The sequence below is a fragment of the Lissotriton helveticus genome, chromosome 11 (genome assembly GCF_964261635.1).
Source record: "Lissotriton helveticus chromosome 11, aLisHel1.1, whole genome shotgun sequence".
Lineage (NCBI taxonomy): Eukaryota > Metazoa > Chordata > Amphibia > Caudata > Salamandridae > Lissotriton > Lissotriton helveticus.
In genome coordinates this window covers 992,073,169-992,095,529 of record NC_136072.1, presented here as the reverse complement: position 1 = coordinate 992,095,529, position 22,361 = coordinate 992,073,169, and the positions used below count along the sequence as shown (strand labels likewise).

Genomic DNA, 22,361 nt, shown 5'->3' with positions numbered 1-22,361 from the left:
TCACTAATGACATGCAAAGTGGGCGTGCCAAGATGTTAGCGACTGGAAACAGTCACTAACATCGCTATCTCCTATTACCAACTTTTGGAGATATTCGGGCTAAGCGCGAATATCTCCAAAAGCTAACACCTGCCCTGAGCAGTTCTTAGCCATGTTATCCAATGGGAGGTGGATAACATGGCTAAGAGCATTAGCTCAGTAATGCATGCATATCGCTGACTTTACAGCAATATTCATGCATTTCGGCCGATTTTTATCGCTTAGGAGATAAACCTTGATAATAGCAAGGCTCCTAAGCGATAAAAATCGCCGCAACACGGCGATAAAATTATTGCCGCTAAGCCAACATAGCGATAATTATCGCTAGTTGTTGGTAATATGCCCCCAGGTTCGAGTCTTTGCGTCGGCTCAACATCCTGTGGTTCTGGGCAAATCACTTAATCGTAACGTAAATTAATGTGTCCTTTACTGGCGCTCAACAAATGCCTGTGTTGATGATTAAGTGCCTGTGCTGATCATTGGAAACCACCGGCTCAAATTAGGCACCAGTATCACAACACTGTAAAATATTTCATTCTTCTGGAGCAGTAAGCAAATCAAATTCTTTGCAAAGTGAGTAAACGATTTGAAACTAAGTTCATTTTAGTACTGAGGATTGTAACTTTGCAGTCTCAATATATTTTTTATAAGTGGTGCACTCGCGAGTGCCAATATCAGCTTCCATAACGCTACAACTTCCAAGTTTTCAGACTGCCTGTGTGTGACATTTTCACAGTTTCAGTGTACTACGAGTGACATTCAACTGCCAAACGTTTGACACTTAAGAGTGACACCGTTTCAGGAATAAAACCAAGCAATTAAGTCAACGGAAACATAAATATCAGAAATTACACTCTTTCAAGCAATGACAAGCTCTAAAAAGATCCTGAAGCTGCTGCAAAAATCCCAGAATTGAAAGGTCACTAAACTAATGCCCTTTTCTAAGATGATCATTACAGGAAGGGCATCCGAGCAGCACCTTATCATATTTCATGATGGCAAAAGGCTTGACTTTTAGAACAGCATGAAGATGGAATTTGCCACACATGTTGACATTCATCACAATGAAGCCATACAATTTACAATTATTAAATTCGAACTGTAAGGTCCAGGAGGGATGTTTTCAAAGGAGAAGTGGCCCCTTTTCATACTACGTTCTAAAAAAGTTTTTATATTTGGCATTTATGAAAACAGAATCTTTATTTCAAAACAAAAATGGACTGCTGTGATCAGCTGATGCGTACCCACCCCTGAAGAAGGGGGCCTGTGGCTTGACAAGGCCATGGACCCATATTATGCAATAGCATCAGTGTGTTTAGAGTTAGCAAGCAGAATATATTTTTATAATTATCAGAGTTAGTGCTGGACACACTCAACTGACTGTGTTTCTATAAGTGCCTCCTGACGGGATGGGTCTGCCACAGTGAGGCAGCTCAGGAGCTCAGAGTGTCTTCTTTGGCTAGAGCTGGGCGGGAGGGGTAGGGTACCGGGCTACAGCAGGCCATGTCATTTGCTGAATGAATGAATGATTTAATTTGGTAACACACACAAATCACCCCAACCGGGGTATCTCGGCACACCGACAGTACAGAGAGGCAAAAGCAGATCTAAAATAATTCCGTTTTTAGTGCATACCTAAATGTGTCATAGTCCGGACAATGTCTCATAGAAAATGGCAGTTTGTTACAGAAGGTGGGGGCCAAATAAGAAAAAGACCTTCCACCGCATCTAGATCGATGAATACGGGAAACCGACAGTAGCTCGTTCTCACTGGAAGGCAGATTCCTAGCAGGGTGATAACATCCGACATAGATACTCAGGACCTTTGCCCAGCTGGTTTTTGTAGGTTAAACAGCACATTTTGAATTATCCTTTTCTTTACTGACGACCAATGACAAGATTTTAGAAAGGGAACGCAGGCCGTTCTAGGAGGCCGATTGCAAATCGGCCGTCCTGGTCTACTTTGCACGATCTGCAATTTCGACAATAGCGACTCATTGGCTGAAGTCAACAGCACATTGCCGTAGTCCAGCCAGCTTACAACAAGAGCCTACACACAGAGGTCTTCCTAGCAGTTAATAGAATAAATTGTAATGCCTTCTTCAGTAAGCGTAGTATGTGGAAACAGGTGCCTGCAGTAGATACAACTTGCTCTTTCATTTTAAGTTCCTGATCGATCTTGACACCTAGATATTTTACTACCTTGCTAGGGATGGGGTCCATGCATAACCAAGGCGGTCATCAATCTGGAGACCAGAGGGTTTGGCTCGTCCCAAACAGAACAATCTGTTTTACCTAGGTTTACCAGCAAGAATGTATCTGCCATTCAAGTGACAAGCTCCTTCATACCAGTCAACAAGCGATACTTTGCTTTGTCGAGATGTTCCTCTCAGGACAAGACCAGCTGAGTATCGTCTGCATATGATATAATGTCAAACCCATATCCTTTGATGACTTTAGCCAGGGGTGCCACATAAACGTTAAATAAAGTAGGGCTCAAACATGACCCTTGCGGGACTCCCTTATCGACCAACCTCGGCTTGGCTTTAAAAGCTCCCAGCGAGACACCCTGCATTCTATCCTTCAGGAAGTCCTGGAACCAAGACAGGGCAGACCCAAGGACCAGCACGAGCTTGGCAGATGTACCAACGTCCAGCGAGCACCTAATTATGTCAGCAATGGCCACCAAGGCTGCTTCAGTGCTATGCTCTGCTCTAAAGCCTGATTAAGAAGGATCGAGGATTTTAGTCACTTCAAGATAATAAGTCAATTGTTTGTTAATTTGACCATCCAGCAGCTTGCCCAAACATGGAAGTTATGATATGGGTCTGTAGTTTGAAAGAATAGAAGGATCTAAACTATTGTGCTTTTGAATGGGTATGATCTACACATTTTAACAGGCTACGGTAATTTTTACCGAGGTGACAGATAAGTTGAATAATGCACTTACTGTGGGGGCAATTTGACTGGCCACTAGAGATACATTCCTTGGTGGACAGGAGTCCGTAGCAGAGCCAGATTTCACCATTTCAAGCCCATGTTGCACTTGATCAAGAGTAAGGGTTTGAAATTGTCCATCCTGCAACCCCTAGTACTATCAGAAGGGGCATCAATTAGATCTTCAGTGTAATGGGGCGAATTATTTGTAAAAATCTGATAAATCAGTTTGATCTGGTCTTCAAAGTAATCAGCCAGCGGCTGTAAGCATACCATGAGTTGATTCAAATCTTCAAGAATTTTAAACAGCTCAGCATGCTCCATTTTGTTATAAATATACATTTTGCGAGCCTTTTTGATAACGCGATGATACACAGAAAGTGCCTTCTTGCAGGCTATTTTATCATCTGGATTGGAATTGCATTACCTTTGTCTTTCCAATTTCTTACAGAGCGCTTTTTCAGCTTTTAGCTTTGTGGTATACCAGGGTGCAAAAGGACACAGTGAGTATTGGGTTGAGTTCTTAAAGGTGCAATGCTATCAAATGCTCAATTCATTGCAGACCGAAATTCTGCAAACATTTGATTGACTTCAAAATCTTGCCCAATGGTGAGGTGGGGGAGGGGACAAAAACCGCAGAAAAGGAATTTAGGGAGACCCAATGGCAACATCTTGTGGGCCCTTTGTTGTCAACTTGTCTCAGATCTGGTTTTCCAGAGGGGAAATCTGGAAACCGATCAAAGAATGATCAGTCTATATAAGTGTAAGGGGTGGCTCGCAATGCAAATCTTTAGAGTTTGTAAAAATCAAGTCCAGGGTGTGGCCAACTGTATGAGTAGGGCCTCCAAATTTTTTGATAAAGCCCTAAGGTCTCAAAAGCAGCTAGAAGCTGGGGCGTGTCTGTGTTCGAAGGGTCGTCAAAAAGGTAATTAAACTCTCCTAATAGCAGGGCGTTTTGGGCTGATAGCACATGGGTAGCAGGGCTCTAAATAAGATGAAAAAAGCCTTTTTTTGGCCCGGGGTAGGGGGGTGATAAGGCAAGGGACCTTTCCAAAGATTATTTGAGGAAAATTCTATTTTGAAGAAGTACATTTCTACCCACTCCGAATTAAGGGAGCCTGTAAGAGAAACTTTAATGGTATTTAAAAAACAATGGCGATGCCTCACGCTCGCCACCAGGTCTCCCAACTCGGTCTACTTTATTCATTTGATAGTTATCTGGGAGAGCCTGCGTAATAGAGGGGATAGAGCTGGGGCTTAGCCAAATCTCTGTCAAAAAGCCCTTATCAGGCCTATGCGAAGAGAGATAAAGGTTGATTATAGCTCTGACGAGAAACAGGCATACTGCTAGTGACTAATCATTTGTGGAGGGGGTGATTATTCAGCTCCTGTCCATCTGCGGCCATATCATGATGGTCTTTGCTGGAGCAGTAAAGAGCCAGGTGCATACCTGCCACCTTGAAGAACTATCTGACCATGTGAGGAGGGAGTGGGTCCTCGTGCCGAGATGTGCCTACGATGTACTTTTGAACCCTATCCTGCCCCCAACCCCTCCCCCCCAAAAAAAGCTTATTGAGGCTGGTGCCGATGTCTTGGGGTGTTTTTCAAGCCCTTTAATGAACGTCAGCAGTACAAACCCTCGGAAAACGAGCAGGAAACCCACTAATTACGGTAGTTTTCAGCTCGTTTTCCCTGCCACCGTATAATATTTGCTCCTCACTGGGCGACCGTGTGATGGGAGTAATATCATGTGTCACACGGTGGCACTGTGTGAGTTGGCAGATACGCAGGTGCCTGTTTTAGTTGGCAGCAGTGCATAAACTGAATTAATTTAACCCAATTTTTCTCATAGCTGGTGCTCTATTTTTCAGACAGCCCTGTTCAGAAACAGAACGAGGCAAACTTTGCTCACTGTTTCAGAGCTGTATTATCTGAAAATAAAGCAATAATTGAAACAATTATCAGGTTAAATGCGCAGGCGCGTAACAGACGCTCATAAGGCTCTGCACTGAGCCAGCAAATCCCATCACGATGTAGGCCCAAAAAGTAATGCCTTTCGTCGAACTCGTACCCGAGGTGTGCCTTAGCAAACAGAAGTCACACAAGAGTCTTGCTTCATGTATTTATTGTACAGTTTCTGTTTTCATGCGGTGAACATTGTACAGTGTATGCAGTCACAGCCCACATTCACACTTCATGAATGAATTTGCAGCTTAAAACAGAATCCCACGAGCAAAAAGTATGAGAAAAGCATAAGCAAAACTAAAATTATATGAAGCAGATAAAACATATGTATGAGTATTTATAGGATATTACGCTTACGGTAAAAAAAAAAAAGCCAAGGCCTATATGTGAGAGGGCAGCAGGTTTGCACACAGGTTGCTAATCACAATGTAGCATTTAGTGACTTCTATTCACCACAATCACTTGGGGTTGTGGAAGTACAGGCTGAGCCCACTGAAACTCTGTCACAGCACAAAAACCAACTTCCACGCCCTATGATCGGCAGTGTGAGCACTATTTAAAAACCCAACACTGCAGACCTTTAATAAACAGTTATTGGTAGCAATCACTATAACCAACTATTGTAAGAAGCACAATGAAAACCCACAGCAATGAAATAACAATTGGGCAGGTTGGTTATATCAAAGGGGTTTAAAGAAGTCAACAGCTGTTGCAAGCAGCAACATTAGGGTAACTAGTGTTGCTACAAGGTAGTACTGGATAAGGACAGTCAGGGTTAATTATGGCCAGAGCTGCCGACTTTGGAACTCTCGAACTAGGTTCAAGTCCCGGCATCGAATCAACACCCTGTGATTCTGGCAAAATCCCTTAACCTCCTTATGTCACTATGCCTACGAGAGAACTATTGGTTTTGTCAATGCTTTCTAGCCTTGTTGTAAAGCAGTGCAGCTGCTGTGCAGCATGGCGTACATTAAAATAAAAGTCTCATTGCCTGACCAGCGCTGGATGCATCATAGTTGTTCTTTTTACCTTTGGTTGTTGGCGGGATGGAAAGGGGGGTTGGAAGCAACACAGAGGAAGGGTGTGGGGGGGAAAAGCTCTATGACTGGGCCATACAGGCAGAGTCATAGTTTTTTTTTGTGTTTATTGTGGGACAGGGGAGAGCCAGGAATGGTCCTGGGGCAAGCTGACAACAACGGAGGGTGGGAAGGATGGGCTGGTGTAAACTGACAACCAAAGAGTGGGATGGAGGGGCAGGTGGACAAAAACAGAGGGTGAGAGGGATGTGCTGGGGCAGGCTGATGACAACAGATGGTGGGAGGGAGGAGCTGGGGACAGAAAGTGGAGAGTCAGCAAGCAGGATGAACATGGAAGGAGGGCAAGTACATGGGGGAGATATACCAAAACATGCACCCTGGAAGAGTGTTCAATCGCATATAAAGTAGCTCCTACAAAATGAGCAGTGGATGCATAGAAGTAATGCGTCCATGATGTAGGGGAGGAACAAAAATACAAAAACAAAGGAAGGCGATGGCAGCTGACCAAGGAAACAAGTAAATGAGTGACAATGAGGTCAATCAATGGTAAATAATGGGCAGCCTCCAAGCCCACTGTTACAAAATAATATGTCTCGAAGAGACAGTGCATTTACTGCCTACGCGAGACCTAAAAAGATTAATCTGAGCTTGTGTAATGCAATCTTGTGCTCATGTAAAGCACTCTAATGCCTTTGGCCAGGATTGAGCAGTATAAAACTGCAAAGATAAAATAAATACAGTTTAAAAAATACCCACAGTACTGAATTACTACAGCAGTGCCATGGCACTCCATTCCTTAACAGGAAACATTACAAATAAGATTTAGTGTTGTGGAGAATGTTCATAGCAAGAAACAGCTGGTACAGTTGTTGGAATGTGTGTATTCACAGTGCCAGTTCACACTCCTAGACTGCAATGATTATTTTCTTTGATGTTTTTTACCCTGCGGCTCAGCACAGAGTTGGTATTGATTCTCTCAGCTGATTCAAGGAGTTTAAAAAAAAAGATCACATCTCAGCATGATGGTGGCCTGGGTTAGGAAGGCCGGTGGAGAGGTATGAGGAGGTCGATATATATCCATGTAGAATTATATGTGTAAGCCGCCACTTGTATCGCCATTTATCATGACCATGCACCACGTAGAAAGATTGAGGACACTATGAGGTCACATTAATAATTTGTCTTCATATAACACATCATACAGCACTTGTGACCTTTCTGAGTATTGTTAGTAGCAAATTTTAATGTTACCCCACTTAATGATATATAATTTGCCTGCATACATAAGATAAAAGGCTGAGTCGGCCCTGTGGTGATTGAATTGTGTCCTTCAAATTAGTGGCCTTCAGCTGCGAGCGTTCATCTCACTGCTCCATCTTGCCATCTATGCAGTTTGTAAGTATGACTAAGATCACACTGAATAGACAGGCTATCAGCAGCACACTGAACCTTTCTTTGTATGTCAATACACGAAGCATGATTGTCACTGGCGGCTTCAACATGAACCGATGCAGCACCGAGGCTGGGATTGCACGGAGCCTCATGCGCCTGCATTCAAATTCTTTTCGTGTGGCTGCCATCTCTATGAAGGTCTAGAGCATAGTTACTTAGAATGTGGCTGGGCTGCTCTAAATAATGAGGAATGCAAAAAGAAAAACTGATGGACAGAATGCAGAACAATGTCATACATTCAACTCAGTACAAAGATCTGGGCCTAAATCCATCTTTTTTTGCTCACCATGCCATTCCAGTTTGGACCTAACCATAGGCAAATCAGTCTTGACCCTGCGCCCAATAGGAACAGTCCAGCCCGAGCTGCCAGGCCAGGTTCTCCCTGGACTGGAAACAAGCATCCCAGGACCGGTATCGGGCTTTCAGCCCTTATCAGCAAGGATAGCTTGACTCCAGTGGCATAGAGAGCACGGGACCCACATCTGGGGTGGCATAGTGGGCAAAAGAATGATGGATTTAACCCAGATCTACTGACTGGGGGAGAATGTTTGAATCATTCAGCATTCCATCCATCATTTGTTGCTGTTACACTAAATAATGTGGAGGCATTTGGTAACGGCTTGGTCTCAATATGTGTTAAGCCAAAGAAATAGCAGAAACAGCAGGTCTTTGAGTCAAAGCAGAAAGGCCATCAGATTACTGATAAGGTACTGATACTGTTGATAAAGATCAACAGGATGCAGATGTGGAATATCAACTAAGGGGCTTATTACGATGTCAGGCGGATGCAGAAACGGGACTGACCGACCTCTGGTCGGCAGTCCCGACCGGCTAATTACGATGAGACCGCACATCGTGCGGTCACATACTCCCATTTCCCAATGGGAGCATGTGTTATGGCCATAAACCGGCTGTAGCATAAGTCCTCATAGGGAAATGGAAGGTTGTGTTCATCCCTGCACCGCATGGAGGCACCTCAGGGTGCCCGCCACATAGTGCAGGGATCAACAAGGGAGCACCATAGGTGCCTCCCTAGCCCCCAACTAGAGGCCACAAATAGAAGGGGCCCTGCTAGGGGTAGGACAGTCTAACAAAAAAACATAAAAGAAAACATAAGGGACATAACCTCATTTAAATGGGGAATCCATAACTAGAAGACTGTGCAATCAATGAACACAACTGCTCCTGAATACTTCCCAGCCCGAGATGAGGAATCCTTTGTTAAATCATACCACACTAGGTATGTGAGAGTTCGTCTCCTATGTGAGTACATTTATGTGTGGTAATGCCACAAGCGGTTTATTATTTCTTTCAGGAATGCTCAACTTCTTGTATGTTTGGGTCTGTTTACAGAGAGCGTACAAAAGTCTCTTAGCTCCTCTCATTCCCTCTTTAGTGTGTTAGGCAGCCTTGTTAGAAATGCCCTGTATGTGTAAGTGAATCAAATGATGTTGCTCTTGCTACTGTTACCTGTCCCTTATTCTTTACGTTACAGAAGCCTGTGCTGCTACTGTACATATGCTGCTACCTTGCTGTGGTTTGAAGCTTGGTATAATACTTTCCACTAAAAAAAATACAAAACGATTGGCATTGCCAACACTCGTTTTGAATAGAATGAAAGATGCAAACCTCACAACATATGTGGGCAGAATTTTATTTTGGATTTATGCGTGAAACAAATAATTTTTGTAAACAGACTAGAGTTGTAAAAAATTTAAAACAATGCCGACAAGCAGCTCCATGTCTTGCATAAGATTTTTGTCTAATTCTAGAATTTTAGCCAAGAGCACTTTTCATGCTAGGGTTTTGAAACCATAATTACTGTGTTAATAGCAAAACTACAAGCTCCACAATATAACATGCTGTTGGCAGGATAGCCAGTAATGGCTAATTTTATCATATGTAATAGTACTACTTGGCAGACTTGTAATATGTAGAGTAAAATTGAGTTCCTGATTGCCTGCCTTATTAAATGTAGACAAGCAAAGTTTACATTGCTCAGTGAGTGAGGCGGCAGAGATAGCCATTCGGATGGAAATGCGCACACCTCATTACTAATGGCTAACATTAACACTTCAACAAATCTGCATTCTGAAAAGTCATGATTTACCATAAAAATGCATACAGTAACCTGGAAAGACACGAGACAATGTGCTGCTGCTCCTCTTTCTAGGCCCATCCTTGTTCTACAGCTTGGTGCAATTTTAATGGAGTGCCTGCTGTACCTTGCCCCCTGCCTTGAAATGGTGCAGCATGTTTCCTGTGCTACCCCACAAGGGCTGCCAGTGATTATCGGTTATAAAGCACTCACATTAAAAACAATCAGCTAGTGTACCAGCGGCTTGATAGAGTGCTTTTTTTGGCCTTCCCGCCTTACATCACAAAATGGCCGCCCTCTGACCTTGGTCTGGCACTGTGCGGGGCGGAAGAGTTAGGGAAGACTTGGGGGAGAGTGGCGATATGAGCATATTTGTAAATATTCCATATATATTCCCTATATATTAAAGTAGGCTTTAGTCTAAGCTGTGTTAGTGAAATGTGTTGCTGCGAGGGGCGTTAAGGTTAAATTGAGAAAACATCACATCGCAGGAATAATAAAAAAGAGGCCGTTTATTTACCCTTGGCATATGTTATACCACTCGCGCCTTCATCTAGAAGTTACACCTTGACGAAGTGAAATATATATATATATTTGCCTAATCTACAAATACCTACTGAGTGAGTTTAAAACGGTTTAACACTTTTCTGAGTCAGAGTAGGGGTTTTGTAAACCTGTGAAATTTAGGTTAACAAAGGAAGAGATGAACCGAGCAAATGTTCCGGCTTTTCAAGGAAATAAGCACTGCCAAGATAAATTACATTTTTACTTTCTTACAATGTATTCTTAAAACCTACAGCTAGACTGGAAGGGATACATTCAGAAGCGACCGGAGAATGGCACTCAAATAATGGCAGCAAGAGCATTGAACAAAGAGCCTTCCACCAGAGAGAGCACAGAGGAAATGTCACCAGTGCATGACTTAAAAGAGAATGGAATGGTTAGAGGAGGGAAGCACTACTACTGAGAAAGCTATGGTAAACCTGGGGACAATGTGGGGGACTTCAACAAAACGTTCCTTCTGTTTCCCTATAAACAGAAGCTACAGAGATGTTTGAGATGGACTGAGAAGGATTTCACCATTGGTAGTGTAAATATTTCTTCAATCTGTTTGGTCATAAACCAACTGATGTCTGCACTCCCTGCATTATGATGAAAACTGTTGCTATTTGAGTTTTTAGAGGCCACTGTACACAATGGCAAACCAGTATAGCATTGCTCAATGGCAAACCAGGCTACCAATGCTGACAGGTGGTTTTGTAATTTGAGAAGCTTTCCAACAGTACAGACTTTTTAGCCAACATCACAATGCATTCTGGGACAGGCATCTTTACTTTTTTCCAACACAATGGTAAGCTTACAGTCCTCAGCATGCCAAATCCAGTTATTTAAAAACAGAGATTGCCTGAAGTGTAAAGGCTTCAAATGAAACCAAGTTGCAATATGCTAAACCCTAAATTAGATAGCGGAAGAGTGTTCAGCATATGATCTACAACACATGCTGCAAGCAGGAGTTTACCAAAACTGTTTATGTTAATTTTGTATTATTCTTAAACTAGAGTCCTACTACTTTTTACCCATTTATATACACATTTATGGTTGTACACTATTGAAGATGACTTTCCACTTGGTGTGGTCCAGCGACAAAAAAGGCTTCAGTGGAGGGGAACAATAAAAAGAAAAATTATGCTGATGAGAGATTTGTAAAGCGTCAGTAACACCCCTAGGGGCATCTAGGTGCTAAAAAATAAAGCAGCCGAAATATAAACGAATGTAAAGACACGTTTTCAAATTTTGCAGAAAGATAGGGCAAAATTACCTTTGCTTTCGTGGGTTAGGTAATTAAGTTGAGGAGGGGGCTACGGTGGGAGGGGAGATAGTCATGCCACATCTCAATTCAAGTAGATAGCCTTTGGGCAAAAGACATACCCTATCAAGTAGTTCTAGCTATGCCACTATTTCAGAGGTGTTCAAAAGTGTGGAGCTGATTTGTAAGTGAAGCTATTAGAAATGGACAGAGTTCAACTTCAAGGAAACGCAAGCAAATGAAGCTGGCACACTGGATACGAGCTCAATATATATCAAGACTAGAGACGGGTCTCTCCAGGGAATAAATGTTACAGTGGACTCCTAATCAAAAATTCTTTAAACTGAATCATGAACAGTTGTGTACGATCGGCAAAAAAAAAAAAAATCACAAAATCCATCATAAGTTACATATATGAAAGAAGTGGCTGAATTTTCTGACCATCAATGAGTAACAGAATTTCTCGGACAAGTTGTGTCCATTTATCAGCGCTTAAAAACGTATCACTCAGTTGTAACTTTTGATCTGAACGTACGTGTGAGAAATGCATAGAAGACGTTTGCATATACCCACAAAGTTATCAAAAGTGTTGACTTCAAGTAATGAGGATTCCCTGACCACACTCTCCCGACACTCCTTTGGGAAATCCCAATCCAATGTATCTAGTCACCACTAACACATTGGGAGATTGTGCATACTTATCGTAATTTCACACATCTGGGAAATGCCCCTTTTCGGTACATAACCCTCATGAAAAAATTTAAAATCGAGTCCAAGACTATTTATGACATTTAGTCTCCTGCAGATTCTAGAATCTAAAAAATGTAAATTAATCTGATTTTCAATGCTGTTATCTCTGGATATAAGATCATAAGGTGTATTACAGACAGCCCGCTTTTCAAACCAAAAGTAAACTTTAAAAGAGATGTCAGAACCGGTGCTGCAGGTAAACCTGTCCAACTAGAACAGATGAAATGAGTTTTTTATTTAAAACAGCTGCAGGTGCACGTGGAGCTGCGGATAGAGAGAGAAACAGGTACCAGATACATGTATCATTACATCGAGAGCAGCCGAGAGGACACTGTCCTTTACTATCAGTAGTACGATTTGGGGACCTAAGTGTAATAAAGCGTCCTGCTATGCTCCACAAATACCTTAGCCTTCAGGAGTCATCAGGCCTGTCATGTTCAAATGGCCCAGGGCAGCAAATGGGTATTCGAGATATACCCACACACTGGCACAATGTGGGCATGAACTTTGCTACTAGTGTTATGCTAGCTACAGCCAAGTGCTAAAATAAGCCACTGAGGTTGCTGCAAAGTACAATATCAAGAGCAGGACCTGGCCACTCTTGCCCAGAGAGAAAGGCTACCTAGTACAATCTATTACTTGGAAGATTTTTATTGGTTTTTGTATTATCTGATCAGTTATGTGGGAAAGAAAGTAGACACAGCTACCTGATCAAACAGACTAAATGTACTTTACATCAGAAGTTTTTGATACTGCAGCATAAACCATTGAAATGATATATTTGTTATCTTAAAGCCATGCTTGTACGTCCCATATGAGGCAGAGGGAAGCCTGGCCATACACACATCATAAAATGTGCATGCTCTTCTACAATGTTCTATATAAACTTCTAGGATCTTGTTTTACTTGTTCATATCTCCTTCTCATCAATCCATTTCCAGCATTTAGCAGTTTGTGTATAGGTGAAATGGGCTTTGTCCCACATGAATCATCCCGTCGTAACCCGTATCAGAGAGCCATGGGGCACGCAAGGGCTACCGGGCCCAACTGTGGGGGTTGAGGCCTTTTACTCCTGATGTCCCAGGACTTGACCAACTATGGATCCTGTGCAACTAAGTCAAATGCCCCTTCTGTACTTGACTTTCAGGGTAGAGTGGTCCAAGCAGTCCAAGGCTCTCTTGAGAGGGAAGTGTGGATACAGGATAATGAACACAAACGTATAACTCAAAATGCATGCAGTAGGAGCAATTAATCATTGTTCATCCAAATACTCACTTTTATGAAAAAAGAGAAGTATTTTATTTCTACCACTACTCACACAAAGGAAAAATACAACTTTCATAAATAATTACACAATCCTACCATGATGTTGGGCTTTCCAGTTTCTTTGGCAGCTCCCTGCCTCGAATTAGTGATTGTGGTTATTCCTCATTCATTATTCGTAACATACGGGATATGCACCACTAGTAGTCAGAGTCTCAAGAGTACACTAGGACTCTGAATTCAAGTCAATAGTGTTCCAGTGCAACTACCCTAATTTAGCAACATTTCTCCCAGCACCGAGAGGCCCAAAAGCAGTCTTAACCGCACCACCAGGTGTATAGCGTTCGGAGTATCTGAGTGCGCCCCATCCATGGGCACCCACAGTGGATGCAGCTGAATTCAGGTGAGCTGACGCATGCAGCCACTTTCAGCGGTTGCAGAGTTTTTCACTTGCGGTCAGGCTCCTGAAGCATCCGGAGGCTTTCTGCGGCTCCTCTTGTGGTATATGCATTCATTTTGTTTCCCAGTGGGGTTTGGCTGCAATGATCCTGTCTTGGATTCCTTGCCTGGATGATGGAGCAGAGGTGCTCCCACGGCGAGGAAGAAGCAGTACAAGTTGCAGCTTTTGGAGATCCTCTTGACACACTCTGACATATGGGGTCACTGAAACTCCCTGTGCACGGGCTCCTACCAAATCAGCACATTTAAATACTTTACAGCAACCACTCCTGGAATACTGGGGTGCTGCTCACTGGGCTAAGACCCTTGCCACAAGTCCATCTTCTTCCCGGCTGCCCCTTCTGGCATACTGGGCCACCGCCTCAGCAATATGCAGGGCTTTATCCCGATATCCTCAACATGGCACACACTCCTCTTCCTCATGGGGCACACTAGTCGTGGCAAGCAGGAAGACACTGGTGCTCCAAGGCAGATGGCCTTGGATTCCCTGGCTGATGTCCTCTTATCCAGCAGAGAGACTAGTAGGCCTTGGCCCCAATTCTGTTCACAGTCAAGTCTTGCAGAGCTTCCCCATCTCACACAGCCCATATGGCTACTTGGGAGATGATAATTTTTGTGGTCTCAAACTCTCCTTCTGATAGTCCATTTCGCGGCACCAAATGTGATTTAGGGTCTGAGTCTTTGAAGTTTTATGCTGGGGTTCTGCTTCTTTTTATTGCAAACTCCTCTGCTCCCTCTTCCTCACCCTCTTGCAAAGCCATCTGTCCAAGCAGGAGTGTTTTCAAAGCTGATAATCCCACAACACAGACCATGGGAGTGACTGGAGTTCACACATGGATGCCAGACACAGTGATCAGTGCATCAAAAGGTTATCCCAGAGCCAACAGCCCTATCTGTATGATTCTATTATCAGCCCATCTCCTTCCTGGGATGTTCACAGGCCCTTGTGACCTCTCACTGATTCAAAGAGAACCCTTTGAAGTTTGCAGGGGAAGCCTTGTTTTCCCCTTCCCAGTGTGCCCCTATCAGCTTTCAGAAATGCAGCAATACACAATTCTATCTGGTGCGATTTCTCTTCCTCCTCTGCATGTCTCACCGTACAGACCTGGGTCTCCCAGAATGGAACCCAAGTCCCCCTCCATGTATTGTACCATCCACAGGCTTACATACATACAGTGTAGTCAGCATACAAGCATTGCACAGACTGTATCCTCCCTGTACAGTACTACTCCTAGGCACACATTTCCAGCACTAGCATTTAACATGCACACACTGCTCAGCACTATATCTTTCATGTACTGAACCACTCACAGGCACACATACATCCAGAATATGCATTTAACATGCATGCACTGTGCCCTTGGTGTATTGTACCAATCACAGGTACACATACACTCAGCACATGCATTTATCCTGCACGCATAGCACTACATCGTTCAAGTACTGTAACACTCATAGGCACATATACATCCAGCACATGCATTCACTGTGCATGCACTGCTCAGTACTGCAGGATTCCTGTATTGTACCCTTCCCAGGCACATAAACACCCAGTGCAGATACAACACCACAGTACTGCACAGCACTTCATGCCAAGCCGATGTAGGCCAAGGGTGAGTGAAGCACACAGCAGCGGAACATTAAAAATGAGTGTGCCAGCGGGCCTCACTACAGTGACACAGGTTAGAGAGGACCTGTACACTGCCACCACCACACTCATGTGGCTTAACTCCCGGCGAAGACAGTAGCTGTCCACCGCTATCATAAGTATCGCTTTGGGTACCCCTCCGGATCCAACAAGACTGCAATCCGTGAGACAGGTTTATGTCATGGTGCACATGCATGATTCGTGTTTGCCTATGACAACAAACATCTTCATTAGGGATCCGGACATCAGTACAGTTGGGCACTCAGGGCAGGGGCGCATGTCCATTATCATGCAGAGAATTTTACCATCCTAACATCCCTAGAGCCTGGCGTCTGTCATTATACGGACTTTCTGCATGAAAGATTCCTGAGGGGGAAGGAGGGTCTTGATGCCTGCCTACTAACCCATGTGATGCGCTGTAGATCAGGAATGTTTGGTTGTTGATAAAAATGGGTTTAGGCATTTTAGATTATTCAGAATGTGAGCTTTTCTTTATTGTCAACAGGACTCTACAATACAAAAAGAGAAGCTCTAGAATCATTTTAACAGGTTGGCCAGAAGCTGCTCCGACCACCTGGTTAAATTGCATGAGATTCTGTCAACCGGAAGGCAAATACAGGGGACTTGCCAGTTTCATCCAACAAGGCACTTCAGTCGAATACAAAAGGCTGCTTAGACACTTTAAATGGCCAGAAGTTGGTGGTTCGGAAGAGGATCAATGTCATTTTTTTATCAGTATTACAATGCTTTTATGACCTCCGCATTAAACCCTAGATTAAATCTTCCCACCAAAGGTGGTCTACATGGATTCGGAACAAGCACACTGTTTAAGTTATTTCATTGGTATCCAATCCCTAGGGTATCATTAAGGCCCTTTCCTCAGAGTGTACATGATACTGTAAAGTGCAGGTTCTTCTTTGGCTGCCCTTTCCCTAGCACCAGTCTCCCTAAAAATGTAAGAAAAGTGAGACAAATATATTAGAAGCTTCGCCCATCTCTTGTAATTGTCTTGATCCAGGCGTTCAGTCAGCAATAATGGAGTGTTCATGGAGAACATGGGGCATAAGAGTATAGCATCTTTATTTGTGAAAAACTTGGGATGCACGATTAAGTATTTTCATTTATGAAGTACTTGGAGGACAAGGGCTAACTATGCGTGTTAATTGTGGAGAACTTGGTGCATAAGTGATAAAGGCTATTCATTTAGGTAGCTCATATGTCAACTAAAATTAGCAGGTTTCCTCATTTGTATATGTCCATATATTGTTTTGTATTTTATAACACCATCCTAATAAAATTTGACTAGTCTCGCCCGTTTTTATACTCTTAATTTATCTGGCAAATGTATTTCATGCTGTACATTGGGACGATTCGAGGTTTTCATTTGTATTTTAAATTCTAACATTTTTAAATATGTTCACTTTGCAATTTGCAGTGATTCATTGCCACAATAACTCTGAAAAGAAAATGTTCCAAATTATCAGCAACATTGGTGCATCCTCCTGCTGTCCCTTCCTATCAGGGAAAGAGAACGTATGTGAGTGATAATGTGGAATGTGCGTCTCCTGCACTTACAAGTGTAGTGTTACTCCACATCATATTTTTATCATTGATGCATTCAAATTGTTCTCACTGTCTTTGTAAGAGGTTCCCACCCGTGATGCATTCTGGCTACATACCTGAGGCATATCCAATCATGAACAGCAGGTAGACCAACAGGAAGCGGAAGAGGTCCTTAAAGAGGATCTGCAAAACAAAGCAGACAGTTCCGTTTTTTATTTTGTCAAAACATTTGTCCCATTTCTCCAGGCAGGAGTCTGCAGTTAACACTGGTCATTACACCGCTTCTCATTGATCTATCCTCCATGATGGTGTAAACCAGCAAAGAGGGTTTGATGCCCCAGTAAGCAGAGTTATTTACAACAAGGGGTGGTGAGGGACAGAGTCTCTGAATTAAGCAGAATACTCTCACCCAGTCAAGAGATCAGGGCTAGATCCAACACCGTTTTTTAGCTCATTGCACCATCCCAGTTTCAGAACCTGGCTGTATGCAAATTAGTCTGTTCCTGTCCCAGTGCATGATGGGAACAGGGCAAACCAAACTACAAAAGCCAATTCTTACACTGGGAAGGAAACAAGCTTCCGGGGACCGGTTTCTGGCATTACAGCCGTCTTCGGCCCGGCTTGCTTGAATCCTGATGGTGCAATGAGCAAGGGACTCATGTCTGAGTATACCCTTCCACGCTTAGGGTGGACAAAATTATTTACAACAAGGGGTGGTGAGGGACAGAGTCTCTGAATTAAGCAGAATACTCTCACCCAGTCAAGAGATCCGGGCTAGATCCAACACCGTTTTTTAGCTCATTGCACCATGCCAGTTTCAGAACCTGGCTGTATGCAAATTAGTCTGTTCCTGTCCCAGTGCATGATGGGAACAGGGCAAACCAAACTACAAAAGCCAATTCTTACACTGGGAAGGAAACAAGCTTCCGGGGACCGGTTTCTGGCATTACAGCCGTCTTCGGCCCGGCTTGCTTGAATCCTGATGGTGCAATGAGCCAGGGACTCATGTCTGAGTATACCCTTCCACGCTTAGGGTGGACAAAATTATTTACAACAAGGGGTGGTGAGGGACAGAGTCTCTGAATTAAGCAGAATACTCTCACCCAGTCAAGAGATCAGGGCTAGATCCAACACCGTTTTTTAGCTCATTGCACCATCCCAGTTTCAGAACCTGGCTGTATGCAAATTAGTCTGTTCCTGTCCCAGTGCATGATGGGAACAGGGCAAACCAAACTACAAAAGCCAATTCTTACACTGGGAAGGAAACAAGCTTCCGGGGACCGGTTTCTGGCATTACAGCCGTCTTCGGCCCGGCTTGCTTGAATCCTGATGGTGCAATGAGCAAGGGACTCATGTCTGAGTATACCCTTCCACGCTTAGGGTGGACAAAATTATTTACAACAAGGGGTGGTGAGGGACAGAGTCTCTGAATTAAGCAGAATACTCAGTAAGCAGAGTTGCATAATTTCATTGTTACACTGTTTGGATAGGTGAGATTAATGCTAAAACTCAGCACGTGGCCAATTAGACCATTCTTTTCAGCAAGTCGCAAGAGCCATTCAGGTGAAAAACTGTACCAGAGAAAAGATCTACAACATAACGTAGTACAGCAAAACTGAACTTCGTTTTTCTGGTCAGACTTATGTAATTGCATTGTGAGTAGGAAGACAAAGTAAAATTGATTCTTGCTCTGAAATTTCAAACAAAGTCTAAGGAAGCAAATAAAAGTTACAAATAAAGAGCACTGAGGTAGTAACACTAGAATGGTAACACTGGAAATTCTAGCCTTTTCATTGATCCTTCACGGCCCTGTCCTGGCCTTCAGCACTGTATAAAGAGCCTGAAACCATCACTACCTCTACTCACAATAATCTCCTGGGAAGTAATCTCCTGATGCCGCATTGTGGATGATCGGCACCAGCTCTCTGTATTATGTTCTGGGCCAAGCTGGACAAACATGAATCTGCATGGTTAAAAATGTATGAGACACATTGGCATCTAGCCAGTAGCGGGATGGTGTCATTGAAGAGTTGCGGGTGGGGGGGGAGGGGACGGGAAAACGGACAACAAATACATTTTTTTTTTTAAAAACAAACTTATTTGCAACCACTTGCATTGCTCTTCTGCTTCAATCCACTTCAGCCAATCCTGACTGAATGTGCGCTCCCAGTGACTCTGGGAGCCTGTGCCTGCTGTCTCCAACCTGGCAACGCTGCTCAGGTTGGAGACAGCTTCAGTGTGCATGTCGGTTTGGCCGTCCTGAGACGGCCGGCCAAACCGATATGTGCACTGATACCAGTGCATACCACTCCCCCTCGAGTGACTGTCGACCCCCGGGCCCCGCCCACAAAGACTCGGCCAGGGAATGAAAGATAACAAGGGTTTATTATCGTTGTATTTTTCCTTTCCTGACGTTTGAGGCAGCTGGCAGGGAGCGTGGTGACGCTCCTTCATCAAGGCAGAGGAGCTGCATGTCATCAATCTGGTTCCTACAACTTTAAAACAGACTAAGTAACAGAGTAACATCAGGGCTTCTTATACCAGACAGTTATGTGACAATGACTCATTTCTATTCAGTGTTGATGGTATTTAATATTCTCGTGGGGTGCATCACTTGTTGAACTATGTGCACTTCGTCTTTTCGATACAACATTTCCACTTTAAACGAGGAGCCAAAGTCGGAAACAAGACAGAAACGAACCTTCTGGATCATGATGCTGTATGTGCCGGTCAGCTTCAGCCCTCTGGTAAAATAAAGGGCGTTCATCCAACCAAGCACCAGGGCAAAGACCATGACAGCCAAGTAAGCTTCGATGCCAGACAAATATAATGCCGCTGAGACAATCACCAGGACTGAATAGATGAAGCTGCAAGAGAATAAAGTTTTGTTAATGCAAGCGTCACCCTGCAAACATCAGCAGGGATAAAACAAATTAAAAGAATCATACTCTGCACAACAAATAATGACAAAGACAATAGGCCAGGCTCTGTGTTAAGAGAGAATAGCTTTCTTGTGTAGAGTAAAAAATGTCCTGCGTTTTGTTTGCATGCGTTTATGATGGTGTTAGATACTTATTTCCAAACAATATTAACAAAGATATTAGTATTTTGTTTTGGATCGATCTTTTTGTTAATAGGAAAAACAATGAAAAATAAAATCAAAGATTGCATCATCCAAATTTCTAGCATTGTAAATTTACAACCTCGTTCACGTGACACACTGCTAGCCATAATGTCAGGACAGCAGAGTTCTAAGTGCCTTACTCACATAACCAGCTGTTGATATTTGCTGCTCATGTCTGCAGTCAGTATGTAATTAAGGACTCCCCATTCCTTCCTAATGCCAGTCTTGAGTTAGCTGAACTTTATGTACTATCCTACTGACTGGGAAATTACCCAAAAACTCCTACCTTCAAATGTACACGGACCTTTGATGCCTTTCCACAAATTAGGCAACATCAACTTGTTAAAGCATATATAAACTGGAACTTTATCTGACCAAGGGTTTGTTATGAGTGCATTATGGATTACATAGGTTTCAGGATTTATTTTTAACACAACTTTTGATTGAGCATTTTAGAGGCACGTCGCATCACTATCAACTGTACGCCCCAAAATCTGAAATGATTTTCAAAATGCAAAACCTATCTCTGTACTTTGAGGTACTTCATTCATACAGAACAGCTGCCATATTTTTTATTTTACTTTCAGCAAAACCCCTCAAATAATCTCAGCAAATCACTCTGCCCACATTCCAAGTTCTTCAAAAGCACTATACCCACCAGGACAAGCCGAGCTCTGCACTGGTCCAGTCCTATTAGTGCCCCATCCCAACCGCAAACCAATAATCAGTGGCCTCCACCAGCACCCGGTCTCTGCCTCCTTTTCTACTGAAAACACACACCCAGGAATTTTCACCTGTGCATCAGTAGTTTGAGGTAAAGTACTCCTCAGCCTCCTGAACATTATCTGCATTAACCAAAGCATCTCACTCCAGGCACTATTCATACGTAACTCACTCACCTCCACCTTCTGTTCAATACCTATCTTCACCTGCCATTCACTGCTACCTCTCGACTGGACATATCAAATCTTCAATCTCTCTTGATCATGGACCTTCCAAACCAGATTATCATACCCAAAAGAGGGCTCCAACAAATAGAAATTCTGCTCTTTCACAGACAACTCAATGGACATCCTGCAGCAAAACCTGACCATAGTAGCAAAATCCTTTAACCACTCTGCGCATTATCAACTCTAAAATCAACCCCCTTAATCACACCTTTTGCACCAACTTAGATGCACACACTTCATTGAACAACCACTCACTTTGAGGTGAGCCACCGACAGGTCTAGTGATCCACTGCAGGAACATGTATTTGAATTCACAATTACATTTTCAAATCCCAGAGGATTCACTTAGCTTTTCAATTCTTCCTAGGATGATAAAATGAGTGCCATCAAGAAGTGTAATAATAAACATGCTATCAGTCAAGCACATCGAGAGACTACTTGGATGATGACACTGTGATGTTAACTCTTACACTAAAGACAGATAATACACTATTCAGAGTTAGGAAATGAAGCGAAGAAAGAAAGCTCCAGGAGAACCTACAGGTCCTGAAAAACTCTCTGCTGGGCACTCTGAAAACTCATTGCTGTTGGCCAAAAAAACAGTCTACTCTAAACACCATTGATGACTCTTCTAATAGAATGGTATGGTAAGGATGGAAAACTTACTGCACCCATATCTACTAAACGTGGCGTACGCCAGGGTTGTGTGCTCGCGCCAACTTTATGTAGCCTGTATATTAACCCCATGCGCGCTGCGGGTTTTCCCGCTGTGCGCTGACTTTTGCGAAAAGCCGCGGTACATGACGAGCTCAGCTCGTCATGAGCGTACGACAGGCGTAACTCATGACGAGCTGAGTTCTGAGCTCGTCATGAGCGTGCAAGGGGTTAATGGCTTGATTGATTCCACGCTAGCAGAAAATGACTTAGATGCCTCTAAGTTAGCCTCCTGTAAAATTCCAGCAATGATGTTTGCCGATTATACTCTTTTCGTTGCTAAATCACCTGTGGGAATACAAAGGGTCCTCAATAAATTTGAGGCATTCTGTAGGTAAAGAGGTTTAGAAATAAATTTACAGAAAACCAAATTCATGGCGTTTAACAGTCCAAAAAGTACATGCCCAAACCCTTCACTAAACGGTAAACCCCTTGAAATAGTTTCTTCCTTTATTTATCTAGGCATTACCTTCACTGAATCCATGGACTGGGGGGCTCACATTACGTAGTCGACACTAAAATTAGCGCAATGGTCAGGTGGCATCATGAAGGTTT

At 43.2% G+C, this 22,361-nt stretch overlaps 1 protein-coding gene across 2 annotated transcripts in view; it reads right to left on the bottom strand.

Moving 5' to 3' along the window:
* Positions 1-22,361, bottom strand: part of TRPV4 (transient receptor potential cation channel subfamily V member 4) — a 595,067-nt gene that overhangs the window by 77,008 nt on the left and 495,698 nt on the right. For both annotated transcript variants that reach the window (XM_078667355.1, XM_078667354.1), the window contains exons 11-12: positions 19,720-19,885; positions 17,135-17,201 (exon numbers count right to left, since the gene is read on the bottom strand). In XM_078667355.1, the coding sequence (XP_078523481.1) occupies positions 17,135-17,201; positions 19,720-19,885 (233 nt within the window). The remainder of the gene's footprint in view (positions 1-17,134; positions 17,202-19,719; positions 19,886-22,361) is intronic.